The sequence below is a fragment of the Suncus etruscus genome, chromosome 5 (genome assembly GCF_024139225.1).
Source record: "Suncus etruscus isolate mSunEtr1 chromosome 5, mSunEtr1.pri.cur, whole genome shotgun sequence".
NCBI lineage: Eukaryota > Metazoa > Chordata > Mammalia > Eulipotyphla > Soricidae > Suncus > Suncus etruscus.
Window position 1 is genome coordinate 93,528,030 of NC_064852.1, and position 19,365 is coordinate 93,547,394.

The 19,365-nt window shown below is 41.8% G+C and overlaps 1 protein-coding gene across 2 annotated transcripts in view; it reads right to left on the minus strand.

Moving 5' to 3' along the window:
* The window catches only part of RAPGEF4 (Rap guanine nucleotide exchange factor 4), a 344,824-nt gene that overhangs the window by 7,557 nt on the left and 317,902 nt on the right, over window positions 1-19,365 (minus strand). For both annotated transcript variants that reach the window (XM_049773530.1, XM_049773531.1), the window contains 6 exons: window positions 17,501-17,626; window positions 16,900-17,078; window positions 13,905-13,995; window positions 9,086-9,136; window positions 8,066-8,153; window positions 7,399-7,463 (listed from right to left, as the gene is read on the minus strand). In XM_049773530.1, the coding sequence (XP_049629487.1) occupies window positions 7,399-7,463; window positions 8,066-8,153; window positions 9,086-9,136; window positions 13,905-13,995; window positions 16,900-17,078; window positions 17,501-17,626 (600 nt within the window). The remainder of the gene's footprint in view (window positions 1-7,398; window positions 7,464-8,065; window positions 8,154-9,085; window positions 9,137-13,904; window positions 13,996-16,899; window positions 17,079-17,500; window positions 17,627-19,365) is intronic.

A 19,365-nucleotide genomic window follows, 5' to 3' on the forward strand; every position in this document is an offset into this window, starting at 1 on the left:
CAGGGCTTACTCCTGGCTTGATATCCAGAAATCACCCCTGGAAGGTTGAGGAGATAGTACGGAATGCTGGAGCAATTTTTAAATATGTTCCTAATAACTATACCCAACTATAATGCTCTTTCCTGGTGCTGAATAAAATATGTCAATCACCTCCTCAGCTCCTTTCAGGTTGCATACAGTTTCAGGGCGTTGCCAACCACTAGGACTGTGGCTGCCATAAAGAATATGGTCCTCCCAAACACAGCCTCTTCTACTTCTCAGCAGTTCATTTATCAGAACTATCCTTGCCATTTTGAAATAACTTTGTTCTCCCTCCAGTCTCTTTGTTTGGACCCTCACTAGGGTGAGGTCCTAAATGAATCCAATTAGAAGGTATAAAGAATTGTAATTTCTCTTCATTGATCAGGATGATGCCAGACATCTAGTTCCCAGGTTTTTTGTTTTTGCTTTTATTCCCTCTCCACCCACCAACCCTACCTACCCCGTGCCCCATCAGGTTTAGATCCATACTCAGGAATTTCTAAGGGGTTATTCCCAGCTCTGTGCTGAGAAGTCATTTCTGGAGGTGCTTTTGAGGCTGAAGCAGTGCTGAGGCTTAGAGCTGAGCCTCCCACTTGCTAAGCATGAGCTCCAGTCTATTGAGTTCTCCTTAGTCTCCAGATTTTAAAAGGCGATGTGACTGGTGGGAATTGACCTGCTTTGTAGTAAATGGTGCCTCTTACTTTGTTTTGCTGAGCTGCCACCAAGCCTCAGCTGCTTTTTCTGGAGACATGCAGTTAATGTCTCCATCAAAAGAGAGATGCAGAACACAGGAGAATTCTTTGTATCTTTGCAAAACCATGCAGTTAGCCTGGACTTAGGTCTCCCTTGTCCCCATTAACAGGGACTGGCAGCTTCCTTTTGGGTGGTCTCAGTTAATGTGGGAAGAAATCAAATTGAGAAAGATATGGGCTCTAAAATCCAACTGCTAGAACAAGAAAGCCAAGATGCTGGTCTTTGGATTGGCAATCCTGGGGGGAAAAGAAGGGTACAGGTGGCCCTCTTGGAACAGGCCAGGGAACTTTCTGGTAAAGTCAGTCCAGTGAGAAAATTCCTGAAGACTGCAAACAGAGCTCACGTCTTTTCTTCTTTCATTTTTTTTTCGTACCAAACACAAGGCTTAGGGTACTCCCATTAACAACTGGATTATTAAAGCAGCAATGTGCAATTGAGGGGCCAAGAAAGCCAAACACACACATGCAGAAGGTTCTTGAATTGTAGGTTATGAAAGACTGTCACATAAGTACAGAAGCATGTCAGAAGCCTTACACCTTCCCTGACTCCAGCACCTTTTGCCTTTCAGCTGAGAATTAGCCCCTCAGTGTCTGGTCATGCAGGATTCTCCCCAAGAAAGCAGCCCCTTAGCTAGCTAGTGTGTTCACTCCTTTTGGGACTCTGACTTCCAGTGCCATAGAGTCATTATCTTTCTTGTTATCTTAGAGCAATTCTAATTATTACTTCAATGCTTAATTGCAAAAATAAAGCTATTTCTATAGTTCCTCTCCCAGCAGGTTGATGGATTTTCCTCCAGATAGGAACTCACAGGGGAAGATTGAGGAAGGGGCTCAGAAGGAGAACATGAGGCAAACGGGGAAGGAACTACCCTCAGGTGTTTCTCTTTCTGTTCAAAACAGATTGACTGGGCCAGAGAGATTGGAGGCAGTTGGATCCCAGACACCACAGACGGTCCTGTGAGCCCTGCTATAAGTGATCCCTGGGCACAGAAATAGGAGTAAGTCCTAAGCATGTAACTCAACTCTTCCCCTGCCAAATACTAAATAAATTTAGAATGACTGAAAAGATGATGTATATCCTGAGTCCTGGGTTACAAAAGGACCAGTACAGAGATAAATGTCCAAAACAAGGGAAAAGTTAACATAGAACCATAATAAACACTTGGACTTGGACCATAGATTACAATACAATAAAATAGTATTTGTGGATGAAATTTGTTACTAAAAACCCATTAAAATGCCTTAGGACACTGTCCTATCTCACAAAGTCTGACACTGGAACAAAATGAGCTAATTTTTTACTTTACGCTACTTCTTTCATGCTAGAGGAACTCAGTGGACCAAACAAAGAACTGGGAGCAGCACCCTTACACTCTTGGAGAGGAGGCAGAGAATAAAGAACAAAATCAAGATCATTGCAGATGTGAGACCAGCAACAGGACCCATCAGGCCATCTGCTGGAGAGTGCTGGGTGTGGAGCGTTGAAGGATGTTTGAAGTCTGGTCGGGAAAGAATGACCACTCTGAGGACAGAAACCATGAGCTGAGCCCTCAGTAATGAGGAAAGAGAAGTCAGGTTAAGAATAGGACAGAGACAATTTCAGGAGACAGAATGGCTTGGAGGCAGGAAGGAAAAGATAGAAGATGAGTTTCACCAACTTGACCTGAGTTCACAAACAAAGTGTGAAGTGAGACTGGACAGGAGCTCATGGTCACAAGCCTGGATCTGGCTATATTAAGCTACTGTATTTAATATGCTGCACAGAATTACCTCTCTCAATATTTTGCTTTTTGATACCCCTTTGAGTGTTACTGTGAACCGTTTTACATCTTCTGTTAATTTTTAACATTACATAAATTTATGTTTTTCTTCTCAATTACATATGCTTTTTACATAAAGGCCAAGAATAGATTTTTTTTTGCATTGTTTTATAGTTCCAAGTGAATGTCCTTGCTTGGGCACTCTATACATAGTGTATTGTTTTAAAACACACCTTTTAGGGAAAAATGTACATTTTAGCCCAGTTTCTGAAAGCTATAAAGTAAGAATACTTTCAAAGTAGAATTCTGTTGTGTTAAAAAGCTTTGGGATTTAGGTGGACCGGAACGTTTAGGTTTTTACTCGAAGTCTGTTTTCTTCTATAACTTGAGTTAACCAATCTCGTGCTCACTCCAGGACTCTAATAATATTATCAGTGATAGAAAACATATTGCTGTTAATTATGTAGTGACATGATGGATGATACAAAAATAAAGGGATTCAAAACATTTTCTGTCCTTAATGAATTCGCTTCTGTCAGTGTTCTCAGAAGTGTAAAAGCTTGCTCCAGGTTTCTTATTTTAAATAGAAATGGTTATCTTAGAAGCAATATTCACACACAAACATGCCTAAATATGGAACATCTGCAACAGAAGCGACCTTCTACCACAGTAACGACTGTGGCTATCAGCTGGTTTTAAGCAGTCCAGGGCAGTGGCAGCTGGCAGCATATTATCCTCTTACTAGGATTGCTAGCCTACCTCTGAAATGTTATAAATATTCATGTATGCCACAGAAAGCCACAAAGGGCTTTATTCAAACATTTTTTGAATACTCCTTTATGCTCCCCCCAAAAGAGAGAATGTCTGCTTTGCTTTGCTTTTTCTCTTTTGCAGAAGGATCAGCGTGTGAATTCTTTTTTTTTTTTTGTTCATACACATAAATCCTGAAAGCCAATATGCAAAAAATTCTCTAATCCTCATTTCATACCTCAAAGGTGAAGAGGTTCAAAAATAAAAGGACTTGGGCTTGGCAAGGGGGTTTGCTGTGACAACAAAAAATGCCATCAAGAAAAGGCATCTGTGTTCCTGGCTACCCTGGTGACTTCTGCCCTGGCAGAGACTCTGGGGAGTGAGGGAGAGAGATGAGGGGGATACTGAATCCCAGAACCCCACAAAGCCTACCAGAGCTATTTCTTTATTGGTTGTTGGGCCACACCCAGCTGCTCTCTAGGGTTATTACTGACTCTGTGCTCGGAAATCACTCCTGGCAGGATTAGGAGCTGTATGAGATGCCAGGGACCGAATCTGGTTCACCCATGTGCAAGGCAAATGCTCTAACCACTATGTTATCATTCTGGCTCTAATGTTATCTTGGTCATGGTGAAGAATGACTGGAAGCAGTATTGATCTTGGCCTGTACAGGACGATTTCTGCTCCCCTATCATTTACTAAGCAAACTGCAATCATCCAGAGATAAATGTAGACAGAAGACAGGGTGTTGGGATGTCAGGAGCTAAAGAGTTCATGGCAGAGAAAGTTAGCAACACAGCCAGGTGAGTCCAAACCAATTGAAAAAACCTGGAGACAATTTTTAATATTCCATCTTTTCTTCCTCTCCCAACCACCACATCTAAGTCATAAAGAAAAATCATAAGATTAAATTTTTTACTGAAATGATTAATAAAAAAAATTATATTAGGTTGGGGCTAGAGGAATAGTACTAGAAATAGTAATAGAAAAGCTGTTAGGGTGCTTTTCTTGCACATGGCCAACCCATGTTCAATCCCTAGCATCCCAGATGGTCTCCTGAACAACTCCAGGAGTAATTCTTTAATGCAGAGTCAGGAGTAACACCTGAGCATCACTGGGTTTGGCTTCCAAACAAAGCAAAACAAAATATAAAGTAAAGCTTAGAGTTCAGGAGATGGATTTTTTTTTAAGTATCCTTTGTTTTCTACTCATTTATTGCCACAGAAGTCTCTAACAGTCAATGGGTTACACAGATAATAAATAAGAGAGAAACAGTCCTATTTTCACATGCCCAAGTTTCCGGCTGATCAAACCTGGGCTGAGCAGTGAATGTGATCAAGGCAAAAACCCTAAATGGGAGCAGGATGATCCTCCACTCCAGTGGAAATGAAACTTGGGGTTCGTGATCTTGGCCCTGTGGCTGGTGAAATAACAGGAGGAAAAGTCTGATATCTTGACTACTTTCCAGAGCAGGGTTATCAGGATCACTTAACCTTTTGCTCACTGGGATTCAGAGTTTTGCCAGACATGTGCAAGGGTTGAGGCCACTTCTGGTGATACTTGCCCAGTTTGGTGCTTGAGTAAGCAGTTCTGGAGTGACAGGGTCATTCACAGTTATGCTCAGAGGAGCATGCTGGGGATCAAACTTGGGGTTTCAAGTCTGTTCTCTGCCCCTTCAGTGACTACCCTGCCCTGTCTCTCACTTGAAGTCTAAATTGAGCAAGAAAGAAACTGGAGCTGTAGAGATAGAGTTCTTGTCTTCCAAGTAAGTAGGACAGACCTGAGTTTGATCCCCTGAATCACATATGGTTCCCTGACCCCACAGCCAGGTGTGGATCCCAACTCTCTTGCACAAAAGAAGGCTCTCAATATTAAGTTTCCATCACATTACAGTTAAACTGCTATCTCAGTGGTCTGGTTTATTTTCAATTAAGTAGACTCAGTAATAATAAACTGTGTAGACCTTGACCCTCACAGCTCACCATGTAAGAATCCTTTGCTTTCAAGGGGAAAAGGGGACCCAATAGCCATTGCATATGATCCTGATTCTACCTTTAAAAGACATCAAGATCTAAAAAATACAATAAAACAACTTCTATCATCCTTGATGAATTTTTTTTCATAACTTCTATTTGTTCAACCTAGTTCACTTTCTTGATCAAACGTTCTAAGTCTTGGTCCAATCTCTAGGAAGCCCCGCTTCTTAACCCCTGTGCAGTTGCAAATTTTACAGTACAGCAGTTGGCTCAGCTGTTCCAGTATCCACATTTCTGCCTCAGCCACTTGGAAGGTTCTGGCTCCTTGCTAAGTCTTTAATTTCTGGAAAACAGGTTTCTTTTTAAGAAGTCGGGAAACCATGCTTAATTTTTTCATACAAAGTTAGCACAGACCTTTTAATGTTGATCAAAGAATTACTAAAATGATATAGAAATAGAGCTCTTCTTCCTGTCCTGGTTGATGTGGTTTTGTGTGTGTGGGAGAAGAACCCTATGAATATAGATACTCCAAGACAGGATGTTTTTGAGGAAGGTGCACATATACTCCTTCCTGAGAGATATGGCAATGAGGAAGTCCCAGCCTTGGCTATGAATCTATGTCAGATTGCACTGTGCAATAAGCTCATACCCAAAGCTGAGGGTCCTGGTCCTTCCAGGATTGCTGCAGAGCATTTCAAATTCCCCTGGATGGCCTAAACAAGCTAATTTTTTCATTTGTTTCTATTTTTGCCTCACAATGGTGTGTAGGGATTACTCCTGGCTCAGACAGAGATCAGCAGCGACCTCTGGCAGGGCTTAGGGGACTGTAAGTACTACTGGGGATTCAAACTGGGGCCTGTGGAATGCAAAGTAAGTGTTGGAGTTCTTGTATCTATCTATCTCCACCTCCAACAAACTCAAAAAAATTTTTTTATTTTGGTTTTTGGGCCACACCTGGTGACTCTCAGTGGTTACTCCTGGCTATGCACTCAGAAATTGCTCCTGACTTGGGAGACCATATGGAATACACTATACTAACCTATGCTATGTGACTAAAGAAAGGCTTTGGTATGATCGATTTTATCATTTCACAGAAGATAAAGAAATAAATAGCAAAGTAACTAATGCCAAAAACATTGTTTTATTTGTGGATTGGGCAGTGATAGAAAATTGGAGATGCTAGTTCCACTGTTAATACAAAAAAAAGTTTTTTATGGCAGGTAGTGATAGTACATGGAATGCATTAACTCCAGTTTGGCTTCAATTCAAGGCACATAGTAGCTCTCTGATCATTTTATATAGGAGTATAGCCCTGGAGACCTCACCCCTCCTGGTACTGCCAGGTGAACCATGTACTTCCTGGTACCACTGGGCCGAGCTGCGAGTTGGGCCTTCTCATTGAACCACTGGCCAGACTGGCTAAAATTTCCTGGCAAGGGTCCCAGGTCTCTTGATTACCACTTGGGAAATCGAAACTAAAATCAAACGAAACAATAATACTTAAAAAAAAAAAAAGAGTTTGGGCTCAAGAGATATAGCAGTTAAGGCTCCTGTCTTGCATGCAGCTGTTCCCAGTTCATTCCCTAGCACCACAAATGGCCCTTTGAGCCCTTTTAGGAGTGATCATGAGCCCAGAACTGGAAGTAGGTCATGAGCAATACAGGTTGTGGTCCCAAAACAAAAGAGGAGGTGTGCTATAAAGATTTTTTAGGTTTCCTCTCTTAACTTGGGTGCATTTTATTGAAATAGTCTCTTCACATGGAGATGATCATGGTGGACTACAGCCTTTTATCCACATAAACTCAAATCAGGCTAAACGCATCAGAGACTCAGGCATCCTGGGCCATACAGTTCCACAAACCCTTCCAATAGAACAGCAACATGGAACATTCTGAAACATTCAGTACACAGTGAGGTAGTTGGCTGCTGCTGTGAACCAACACACTGAGACCACTCAATAGCACATGAGAGCTGACAGTATAAAACAGGCCTATTTGAACTAAAATTTCCACAGTTTCTTTACATGCACTCACCTTCCTAACATGGCAGCCTCTATGGAGATGATTTCCTTTATGACGACAAAGGCACATTTTATTTAAAAAAGAAACACTGTAGTTAAGATTATAATACTGTACGTACCATTTTTTCAAAGTTTACTAGATTGTCAATGAATGTCTTGTTCCCCTCATGAGTGAATGTCATATCTGCAAAGAAATAAAAGTTGCATTCTAATCACTAACCGAAATATGTCACAGAAAGAAAGCACAAAAGCACCATTAGATTATGCTGGAGGATTTGCATAATACTGCAGTTGAAAAAAAGCTGATAATAGGCCCCTTTTATGTTAGGTGTTTAACTTTCTAAAACATTTTACCTGAGATTAGTAAAATTTCCAAATGATCTCTCTGCTTTACTCTCAAGTCTCTCCAGCCCTTTCAGAAGAGTTCAGGGGCCAAAGCAAGAAAGAGGAGGAAGGATGGAGACTCCTTCCAAGGAAAGCCTGCATAGGCTCTTAGTCATTCTCTTGTCTACACAACTATTACTCGCTTGTCTCATTCATTTTCTTTTCTTTCTTTTTTTTTTGAACTGAATTCTTTATTTAAACACCGTGATTACAAATATAATTGTAGTTGGGTTTCAGTCATAACAAGAACACCCCACTTCACCGGTGCAACCTTCCCATCACCAATGCTCCCATCTCTTCCCTCCCCCAACCCCCGTCTGTATTCGAGACAGGCTTTCTACATCCCTCACTCAATGACATTGTTATGATAGTTCTCAGCGTAGTTATTTCTCTTGAGATTACCTTTAATGAGCAAAGGCATGAAGGGGGTGAGTGGGGGCTCCAGTTTAGCTACCGTCAGCCTGTAGGCTCTGTGATTTCTTGAAGGATCCTTCCAGGAAGCAAAAAGAAGCTGGTTAATGACTAATAACACTGACACCATTCCCACTACTTCCTACCACACCTATAGCCTTGCCCAATCAACAGTCAGGAAACTGTGAATCAATAATAGCTACAAAAGAATAATAGGATTGGGTAAACACTGATGTGTATTGTAAAACAGCTTCAGGAATGACAGGAAAAGGTCTTTTTTCAAATTTTACTGTTTTAATTAAGTTTTTTAAATAAAAAATTTTAATTGAATTACTGTGAATACAGAGTTCCAAAATTGTTCATGATTTAATTTCAGTCATACCATGTCCAACACCCATTCTTTCACCAGAGCACATTTCCCACCACCTATGTGGGAAAAAGAGGTTTTTCCTTTCTTCTTGGAAAGGATTGGTGACTGCAGTGGCCCAGTGGAAAGTCCCTTTGAGAGCAGATAAGATGGCAAATATGTACAATCAGCACAACCAGGAGACCCCCCTTCTCCTGAGACCCTAGGTCCTCTTGGGTGCCTACACTTTCTGCCTCTGTGCTTGGCACAGCTAATCTGAACTTCCTGTTCTAAATTGATCCCATAATTCCAGCCAAGTCCCACTCACTCCTTTTCTGTCTGTTAATACCTCCTAGGCAACAAAGGAGAAATAATTTTGGTCAGCCCATGGTCGACTTGCATTGGACGGAAAGGGTCTCATGCCCCTGCTTTTCTTAGCTACACAAATTGACCTTATGTGGGACATAAGTCTTCTTTAAGTTAGTTCCCAAGGGTGCCATTCATTAGTCAGACATGCTTGTTTTAGCAGCACTAAAATAGATCATAAACTTCTTAAAGTCATACAAGGACAGATGAAATTTCTGAAATGAGAACTTCAATTCAGCTAATCAGATATTGGATTAATGCAGACAGGGAACAGAACCAAGACTCTGGCTGTCACTTACCATTAAACTTTCAAACTCTGCATAGAACTTCTTGAATTTGCTCGGCAGTTTCTGTTAATGAAATGAAAATGCCACACTCATGTGTCAGATTCCACATTGAGACAAGCATCGCGGGTTACCATTTCTAGAGAAATGTGTTTCTTTAGGCTCTTAATCAAACATCTCTGAGATAGGTTGGATTGTAATCTGCCTTGTCATCTGAGGAAAATATTGCAGAAGAGAAAGAACTGGCCTTTTCAAAAGTCAACCTAGTTGAACCAAGAGTAACTACAGATGCTTTGGTCTTATGCTTTATAAAATGCTTTTTGAAGTGGATCATTCATATTGAGGACTGTATTTTTAGTAAGAGATTTGGAATTAATCATTTTCCCCACTTTAAAACTCATGGAAATACAGAGAAGAATCTTTCTACTTTTTTACATAAGTCTTTATTTTTGCTACATGTTCTCTGCTCTGCTAAAAAAAATAGGTGGTTCTGGGGCTAGAGCAATAGTATATATAGTTCATAGGGTGCTTGCCCTGCACATGACCAATCAGGATTTGACCTATGGAACCCCATATGTTTTCCCAAGCACTGCCAGAAGTGAGTCCAGTGATTCAGAAGTGAGTTCACAGCCATGAATAAGCTCTGGGCACTTAAGTATGAACTACAAACAAATAAACCAAACGGACAAATTTACCAATTTAGTATTTTTTGTTTTGTTTTTTGTTTTTTGGGGCCACACCCATTTGATGATGCTCAAGGGTTACTCCTGGCTAAGCGCTCAGAAATTGCCCCTGGCTTGAGGGGACCATATGGGACGCCGGGGGATCGAACTTCGGTCCTTCCTTGGCTAGCGCTTGCAAGGCAGACACCTTACCTCTAGTGCCACCTCACTGGCCCCCCAATTTAGTATTTTTAATTTAATATATTTTGGGGAATGGATGCTATACCTCACTCTGCTTATGGCTTACTCCTAAAATAGTGCTGGGGATGCAGCAAGTATTTGCTGTGAGCAAGGCAAGCACCTTAGTCTCTGTGCTCTCTTTGACCCCAATTTAGTAATTTAGCAATTTAGTAATTTCTTGTGTTAATATTTTGATATATGATTCAGCGCAATTGACTACATCTGAGCATATCTATACCAGTACGTCAGTTCCTAAACGCCTTTATATCTCTTGGTGTGTACTTTTCTTGAGTCCTGAGTCTTTTAAAGTGTAACCATCCTCCTTCATCAACGCCACATCAGGAGACAGAGTTGGTACCACACTGTTGCCAGCCTGAGACCTGACAAGTCTGATCACAGCCTGGACAACTTTGCATAGGGTACTCTCCCACCCTCAGCCCATCTCTCTACAACCCAGAGAAGGGCTCCTTGCTCTGCCTTTTCTTTCATTCTTGGATTCTCATCACAGTCTCATGAACACAATTATTACCATGTCTTCTATAGCCCTTCATAATAATTTTCCTTTTCTCCCCCCCCTTTTTTTGGTTTTATTTTATTTATTTATTTGTTTATTTATTTTTGTTTTGTTTTGTTTTTGGGTCATACCCAGCCACACTCAGGAGTTACTCCTGGCTCTATGCTCAGAAATCGCTCCTGGCAGGCTCAGGAAACCCTATGGGATGCCAGGATCTTCTGCATGCAAGACAAATGCTCCACCTCCATGCTATCTCTCCAGCCCCTTATTTTTATTTTTATAGGGTAACAATGTTTTACAGTACTACATATGAATACAGCTTCATACATAGATAAATGTATATATTCAACCATCCTCACCACCAAAAGTCTAGTTACCACATGGCATCATCCAAGAGACCCTCTCAAGCAATTCTTCTTTCTTTTGTCTCCCTACAAGTTAAAATTTAGGAAACCCAGAAATGTTTGTAAGAGGAAATTGCAAAGGAATGAAACCTGGGCTGGGCCTCTCGGGTGCTGGAGTCTCATCCCACCTGGAGTGTCTAAACTGGCATGTTTGGGGACAGCTTTCCATGAACAGAGTTGACTTTTTGTTTGTTTGTTTGTTTGTTTGTTTGTTTTTGGGCTACACCCAGCTCAGAGGTTACTCCTGGCTCTGCACTCAGAAATCGCTCCTGGCAGGCTTGGAGGGAGCAGATGTGATGCTGGGAATTGAACCTGGGTTGTCCTGGGTCAACTGCATGCAAGGTAAATGCCCTACCATCCGGCCCCACAAAGATGGCTTTTTAAGATCTGGGGTGAGAGACATTTTTAGTTAGAGCTGTAATTCTTGGTTCATTTGGGTCAGAGATAGCAGGGCAGATAGTAACATGTGACAAGCATAGGTCTCAAACAGTTACTGAATTACACCTTTATTACCGTGTGCTCACTGGAGCAAACACGGAATGTACCAACTTCCCTCCCCTCTCCCCAGTGTCAGCAGAGTGTTTGAAATCACAACTGGGAGAGGTACTAGTTGGTGAGAGTGGACAGAAGCCAGAGCTATGGCTGGGCACTCAGCATGACACAGGACATCTCCCTCCTTCTTCCTTTCCATGTGGTGCTTTGCCATGTGGTTTAATGCTATTTCATGTTTGCTTCACTGCCAGTCTCCTGAGCCAGGAGGCAGCCTATACTGCAGGCAGCCTTGGTTGGGCTATACACCAGGTCACTGAGAAGTTCCAGAGAGAATGTGGGCAAATGCAAGCAGGGAAAACCAAATCAAAGACACCAATGAGCAATAGTTCTTCCTACCAAGAAATATCATTACAAGAAAAGTCACTGGCAGCACAAAGAAGTCAAAGCTGTGGGGCCAGGATTGTGACTCAGAATGCTGAAACTCAGCCTCTGCAGTTGTGAGACCCTGTGTTCAGTCCCTGGCATTGCTGAATATCCTCCCTGATTTAAAAACATTAAAAAATAAAAATAAATAAGGGCTTATAAATGAGTAAAGGTTAATCTGTTCTTTCCACCAATAGGCATGGGTAAAAATAGAAGCTCACGGAAGGATTTGTTCCTATTCCCAGTGAAACTGATGGACTGGCCAATTAAGTCTTTTTCTTTGCTGGCTGCATTCAGACATACACACATTTTCTCTCTCTCCTCCAATCCTCTCTCTCTCTCTCCCTCTCCCTCTCTCTCTCTCTCTCTCTCTCTCTCTCTCTCTCTCTCTCTCTCTCTCTCTCTCACACACACACACACACACACACACACACACACACACAACACCACCACTACCACCCCGCGACAATTTCAATGATGTTTCTACATTCTCTGGCCAGTTGGACCTATACTTGGACTTCTGGGACCACCCTAGGAGACTTGGAATTGGTTTTTTTTTGGGGGGGGCAGTGTTGGGCCACACCTGGTGATGCTCATGGGTTACTCCCGGACTCTACATTCAGGAATCACTCCTGGAAGGCTTGGGGAGCCATCTGGGATGTAGGGGATCCAACCCGGGTCAGCCACATTCAAGGCAAACTCCCTACTCACTGTACTCTGGCTCTGGCCCTTTGGAATTATCTTTGATTTTCCATTCGGTCTCTATGGATAGAAGAGAATCTAGAAAGGTCAGGTGAAGGGAAAAGTTAGGAAGCTACCTGGTGGGAACCCTGGGTCTCCAGGTCTCCAAGGACCTGGGCTACAGAGCAGGGCAGGAGCTTGCCCTCTGGCTACCTGCCTTGGACTGACTGGCACCACTCACCCTAGCATTGTACCGGCTGGGCACGGATCCTCGCATGGCCCACAGGCCTCAGAGATTCCCTCATACCTATATTCAGGGGATGAGCTGCTGTGTGCTGCATCTGCCTGGAATTTTCAGAGAAATCCAAGACAGGAGGGCTTGTGAGGACCTGCCCTATAAACAATGGAAACATTTTGGAGTGACATAAGCAAAAAACAGTTTCTAGGGGGGAAGTTTCAAGAGAGGAAAGAGGCAGAGGAGCCAATAGCAGCCTTTAAGATTCATTGCTAAGGATGTTTCTCTTAGCTTATCCTCACCCTCTCTTTGGCCCCCTCATACAGGCTATTTTTTATTTTTAGTAAGAATCTATTTCTGTATGTTCTATCAGAGATTAATATTTCTTTAACTGTGTAGTTCATGGACAAGGCCTGACTCCTTTTTGACTTCATAGCTAATGAGAAATGAAGGTACTCTCTAGCAAAATCCACAATATATCATGGATCTTAATTTGCTGTAGAAAATTTCAATACACCTGCTTAACATTGGTTTGTAATTAAATGCAAGTCAACTGTTGTACACACATATTCTCTCTCTCTTCTCTGTCCTCTGTCCTCTCTCTCTCTCTCTCTCTCTCTCTCTCTCTCTCTCTCACACACACACACACACACACACACACACACACACACACACAAACACACACACATGCTTGCCAGGCTGTAAAGAGAAACTTAGTACTTGACTGGCCAAACAGTTGGCCTTCTGGCTAATTCTCCTAGGAGCAAAATGACTTCTGGGATAAAAATGGATCTTCTGTCCTGCCTTAATTATAGATAAAGCTTATTGCAAAAGCAATAAGCAGACATTCTAGGGAACAATGGAATCTAAGTGCAAAAGCCTTGTAAGTCACCAAGAAATGCTGTTGAATCATGTCATACCTAAGAAATATTCTAATTATTTACATTTGGCAGACCAAGCAGCTCAGACACCCCCTCCCTTGCCCTAGGGACAAAGGGACAAAGCCTTTTTATATTCATCCTTGGAGACGACTTGAAAAAGTAGACAGGTCACCTCCTTCAAAATGTCCCACCTTTTCCATTGTTCCATGCACATGAGTGATAATTCTACAGAAAAGCCCACCAGTGAGCCAGCGTTTTATTCTTAAGGCAAAAGTCACAGCTGGATCTTGGCTGAAGCTTACCTCCCACGTGAGTGCTAAGCGGCTCACGGCAACGTTACTTAGTCCCATGACGATGGCAAAAAAAGAATTCAGGTTTTTGTACTCCTTACAGCTGAAACACAAGAGGGACATGTTTGAGTAAAACTCCATGACTGAGGGAGACACATAAAGAAAAACAACTCAGAATGCCTGCTTCTGATCCTTGTTTCTATTTTGTCAGGACTCCTTATGAGGAAGGCACTTAGGTGATTTAACACTCTGCAGGGTCCCTGGCAGTGACCATGTTCTGCTATTGATTTCTCCCAGCCACCTGGGCAAGTGGATGGTTTGGGCCAGCTGGTTCAGGCTGTGAGAAGGAATTTCAAGATGCCTGCCCTTGGGATGGTGATCATGTTTTCAAACCTTGCTCAGAGGCCTTCTTGTATATGGGAGCAATGTTCTCATGGGCAGGGGAGAGATATGACTAATCATCCCTAAAGACTTATGGACTTTCAGTCCAAAGACAGACACTTCTGGTGGTGTGAGAGGGAACTTAGGAGCACAGCCATCTGGAACAACTTTTACCTGAAAAATGCTTCGAACTGGTTGAAAAGTTATGATCCATATGGACTCAAGGAATGTTACAGCTAAAAAAGAGCCTATACTGAACTACCCCTCCAAAAAAAAAAGCATTCTACTTTCTGTTTAACTGATGTTGAGAAAGCTGATCCTTTGGAGCCTGTACTTAGTTAATAGCTTCAAAAAATATACAACTGGAAATGAGACATGTGGGTAGCAAAGTTCAGCACAGCTTCTTGGCTTAACTTGCAAAAATAAATAAATAAATAAATAAACAAATAAATAAAATAAGAAGAAGGAAAAGGAATTCCAACTTTTCCTTCTTTTCCTTTCACAAAAGCTCCTTGAAAAGAAGAAAAATTATTCATTTGTAGTAAATGCAAATCCTTCACCCCAAATCAATAGTTTTCTAAAGTCACCACTTAATAATTAAATCCTGTTTGGATTAACATTTTTGTAAAAGGGTAATTAAATGATTGCATTCTTTGCTTGTGTTCTTGCAGAGGTAGCAATGAGAGATTCTGAAACAGTGTGAAAGGGCGAAAATAGAATGTGGAGAAGCTCAGATGTCTAAACCCTCTGGTGGGAGGAATCCAGGCCTTTGCTGCCAGTGGCTCAGAGGCTGCAGGTTGTTTCAAAGTGGCTCGTGGCTGGAGTACCGAGCACTGGCATATGTAAGGACGTCCGCTTCTGTCCTGCCCATGAGGCTCTGGGAGAATGAATACCCTACTTGCCTCTTGAGTGAGTCCGAATGCCTATCTTTACCATTCTTGATAAGTCAGGAGACATCTCTGTGCTCCAGTTTCTTTTTGTGTTTGGTGGGTTTGGGCTTGCATCAACATCTGAAGCTCCAACTACAAAATTTCTCAGCAGGCCAAGGAGCTTACCTAGAATATGCCAAACTAGCCTTAACCCTATCCAGAATATGCCAAACTTCTCCAAAAATGCTACATATATGTGCTCCTTCTGGTATGTGGAAATCAAAAGTCTTCTCCAGCTGGGCTGTGGACATGGGTTCACTCTAGATGAGTGCAGCTTACTATTGGTGAAGCCAGAGAAACATTCTCTCCTAAGAGTTGTGCAACCCAATCACCCACATCAGCAGAAAGAAGAGAGGTAAGAAAAGCAAAGATAAAGAAAAGGAGGAAAAAAAATAATTCCTGAGTTTCTGAAAGGATCTTCCAGGCTGCATATGCCACAGAACAAAGCTCCAGAGGCTTCCTCTTCTCTCACCTTTGGGTGCTGCTTGTTTCTCTCCACACTACAAGGTGAGGAGAGAAAGGTGAAGAGAGAAAGTCTCCTAACAATGGCAAAGCATGTTTTGCCACCATTTCCACACCCATCTCCTGAATATGTCACAGCATTTGTCCTTAGAAGCAAGGCTATTGAGACTCCTAGGGAAAGTGGAGATACTACAAGCCACAGATTTATTTGTAAAGCATATTCAAATCAAAATCTTTAAAGAAGGCAGGTTTTCCAAATAAGATACCAGTGCTCAAATCCAAGGGATGTTGATCCCCTGTTGAACCCTCAATTTTTTATTTGGCTATATAAGTCAGAGGTTTGGCAGGCTGATATATATAAAATGTCAAAAAAGCACCGACTTCTTTGTTTAGCTCTAGAAATCAGACTCTGTATGGGATCTAAAGTGTTTGGCTCACAAAAGCTGCCTTGCTGGGGTCACTGGTGCCCCCACCCTCCCGGGCTAGAGCACCCTGCATTTAGAAAGGAAAGAAGTCTCCCAGCCCCAAGCCATATTTAGCATTTTATTTTTAGCTTTGTGGTGATACCAAAAACACTGAAGTAAACAGGAGGTTGTCAGGCATATCTAAATAGCAGGAGAAGATTAAATTCATGTCAGGGAGAAATCTAACTGGCCCCTGCAGTAAATAAATTGTTTCCCATGAAGAGCCGTTAAATAGAATATTTATAAGATGCTTGCTTTTTCCTGATGTTTATGGAGATGATTTTCATGTACCAGGTTGGCAAGTCTATGCATTTCACTGGAGTTATTCTGGCTGAGCTGGAGCATAAATAAATGTACATGCATGTTCGCACTGCCCTCTACTGGCCAGAAAGTGTCATGTTGGACATGGACTTGGGCCACGTCAAACAGAACTTTCTACTGTAAACTTTTCACCACAAAACTTTGTTTCTGAGAGAGGGACTCTTGAAATCAAAGGTGATACAAAGTGTAAGTAGTTCAGAGAAAAAAAATAAGGGGAAAATTTTTTTACTCCAGTACCTGAGTTAATATATATTAGTGTAGAGAGGGATGCCAGATATTACAAATATTAGCAAAATACATCTTTCTCAAGGTTGGCTAGTCTTCAGACCCTGTGGTAGTCCTTGTGCCTAGCAAGCTCTTATGTCTTGCTTTTTAATTTTGCATTATTCTATGAACAAAATGAGAATGCAGCTTAAATGCTTTTCTTTTCCCCAGACACATGATACTTACTGGGCTGCTATCTTGATGAATTTTTTTAAGAGCTGAACACGCTTGCTGAGCTGGGAACAAAGGCAAATCTCTGTGACAACCCAAAACTGAATTTCATTAAATCTTCTCAGGAACAAGTCCAAGTTTGCTGTGGTCTTTTTAAAATTATGCCTCCCAAATGTGTGATATATTAGCTCCAACTGAAAAAAACAGAAAGGAAAAAACAATTTCATGTCTTGGTTTTCCAATCACAGTGCCAGCAAACACTCCCCCTGTTTGTCAAAGCAAACTGACATGGATCAGCAAGTAGATACAAACAAACACTGACCCAGAGTCAACTTGCATCACAGATGAAAAGGCTCGTTCACTGCCCCACATAAACTAGCTGTTGGCTTGATGTACTCTGGAAGACACAGCTCACCATGTCTTCATAGAGATTCATAAATCATAGAGCTCTTTCTTGAACACTCAAAAGACTATAATGGGCTTTATTAATAAACTGGAAGGCTTAAAATTCATCATGTGGTTTCCATATTGCAGCCTGGATTAACATGTACCATTTCAGCAGGCTTCCTGCAGAGTTGTCACAGTACTTACACATGATCCCTGTCCCGCGCCTCACCTCATGCACGCAGTTGAAGAGTTCCCAATCATAAATTGTCATCTGGTATGCTAAATCTTTGGAGCTCATCAGTTCAAAAGTTCCCACTGTTCCAACTGTTGGGCCTTCCTGTTCTGGCAAGGGAGTCTATGAATAATAATGTAAAAAAAAAAAAGATATCAGAATCTCAAAACAAGCACTTCATGCTGAAGCTTAAAGGAGTTTCTGCAGGAAAAGGGTTCTGGAAGTGCTTCCAAGAAGATCTTAAACCTTTGATTTTTTTTTTCAACCCCAAAGAGAAAGCTGTCTCCTGCTCTCAATGCTCACTTGCTTGAGTGCTGTCTTTGTCACCATCACCCTTGCTCTAATAAAGCCCATGGGCTGAAAATAATAGATTCGTTTTTACATTGTACTGAGTGAGGTAGATCCACAGCAGTACACCTGCAGATCTTCTCTTCTGCATGGCCTGGAAGCTCCCCGGAAACAATTCTCTTTCCCTGATAAAAGCACAAGAAGTTCTGGGAGACTTCTGTCTCCTATTTTTTTTTTTTCATGGAAACTGTTCCTTATATGGCAGTTTAGCACACTTAACCACAGTGTGACTTCTGACAGCAGGGAGAATGAATTTGGTAAAACACTACTTCTGTCCTCTCAAAGCACACTGCCTTGGGTGCTCTAGGATGGAGAGTATCTGCAGATATCACCCAGGATATCCATCTCTCTGAAAGAGTCTGAGATAAGCAGAAAAAGCACACAGTCAAGGTCTCTTCATCAGAAAACTAAGCTGAACTTCAGTCAAAACTTCCAGTGTAACTTACTAGCTTGTCTTTCTAAGCAATGAGCTCCAGTGCTTTTTCTAAATAACATAAAGGACCTATCTATTGAAAATAAAGGCACACTATATGAATATCAAGACAGCAATACAAATATGAACAGTGATATAAAGATCGCAAGATTCCAAGGGAATTTGTCTAATGGAATTCCAACTTTATTTGGATAGTCAATATTATAGGTTGATAACATTACTATTGCTATCCCCTCTGATAATTTTTTTTCTACAAGTGCTTGCTACATTCTGGACACAAAAGAAATCACACTCTGAGGATATATGTGGTACCTGTATTTGAAAGTCTGTGGCATAAAGAGAAGAGGGTCCTGACCAGCAAGAACCACCTGGTACATCCACTGTAGCACCTGCTATAGAACAACACACTGCCTCCACACCCACCTGACTCCTAGATCTACAAGAAGTCGAGGGCTTGGAAAAGAAGGTGAGTGCTGAGAGTCAGTAAATAGGTAGAATGGAAATATGAAGAAAATGACAAGGGGGCCTTGAGATAGGAAGTGTTCAAAGTGGTAGTTGAACAGTGAGGCTATTTGCGAACACCAAGGATGAAAGGCTTTAGGAACAAAGGTGAGAAGACTGTCACCTAACCTGCATGGCAGGAGCATAAAGGTGAATGAACATATATGTAGCTTAAACTGATTTTGGCGAGTCTCTGAGTCCTGAGTGAGGTGTCTGAATATCAGACACCGCCTCTATATTCAGAGAGCTGGATGCAAGCTGAAGGCTCTGGAACATGTTTTCAACTCTCCTAAATTAGGGTCATCTGACCTTGATTTGTTGCTCCAAAGCAGGGAGTAGGTCTCCACTGCTATGTACCCCTCAACTTTCTCCCTTGATGGCTGTGCAAAAGCATAGTAAGGTGTGGTTGGTACAACTCCTGAACCTAAGAGCTCTGGGACTGTTCTTATTCACTCCATGTAGGGAAGCAGAGAGGAAAAGCCTATATTCTTAAATTGACACTGAGGAGTGAGTAGCTTGTAGAAATAAAGGAGAAAGGCCTTGGGGAAGGGAGATAGATGTGAGACAGAAGAATTGTGGG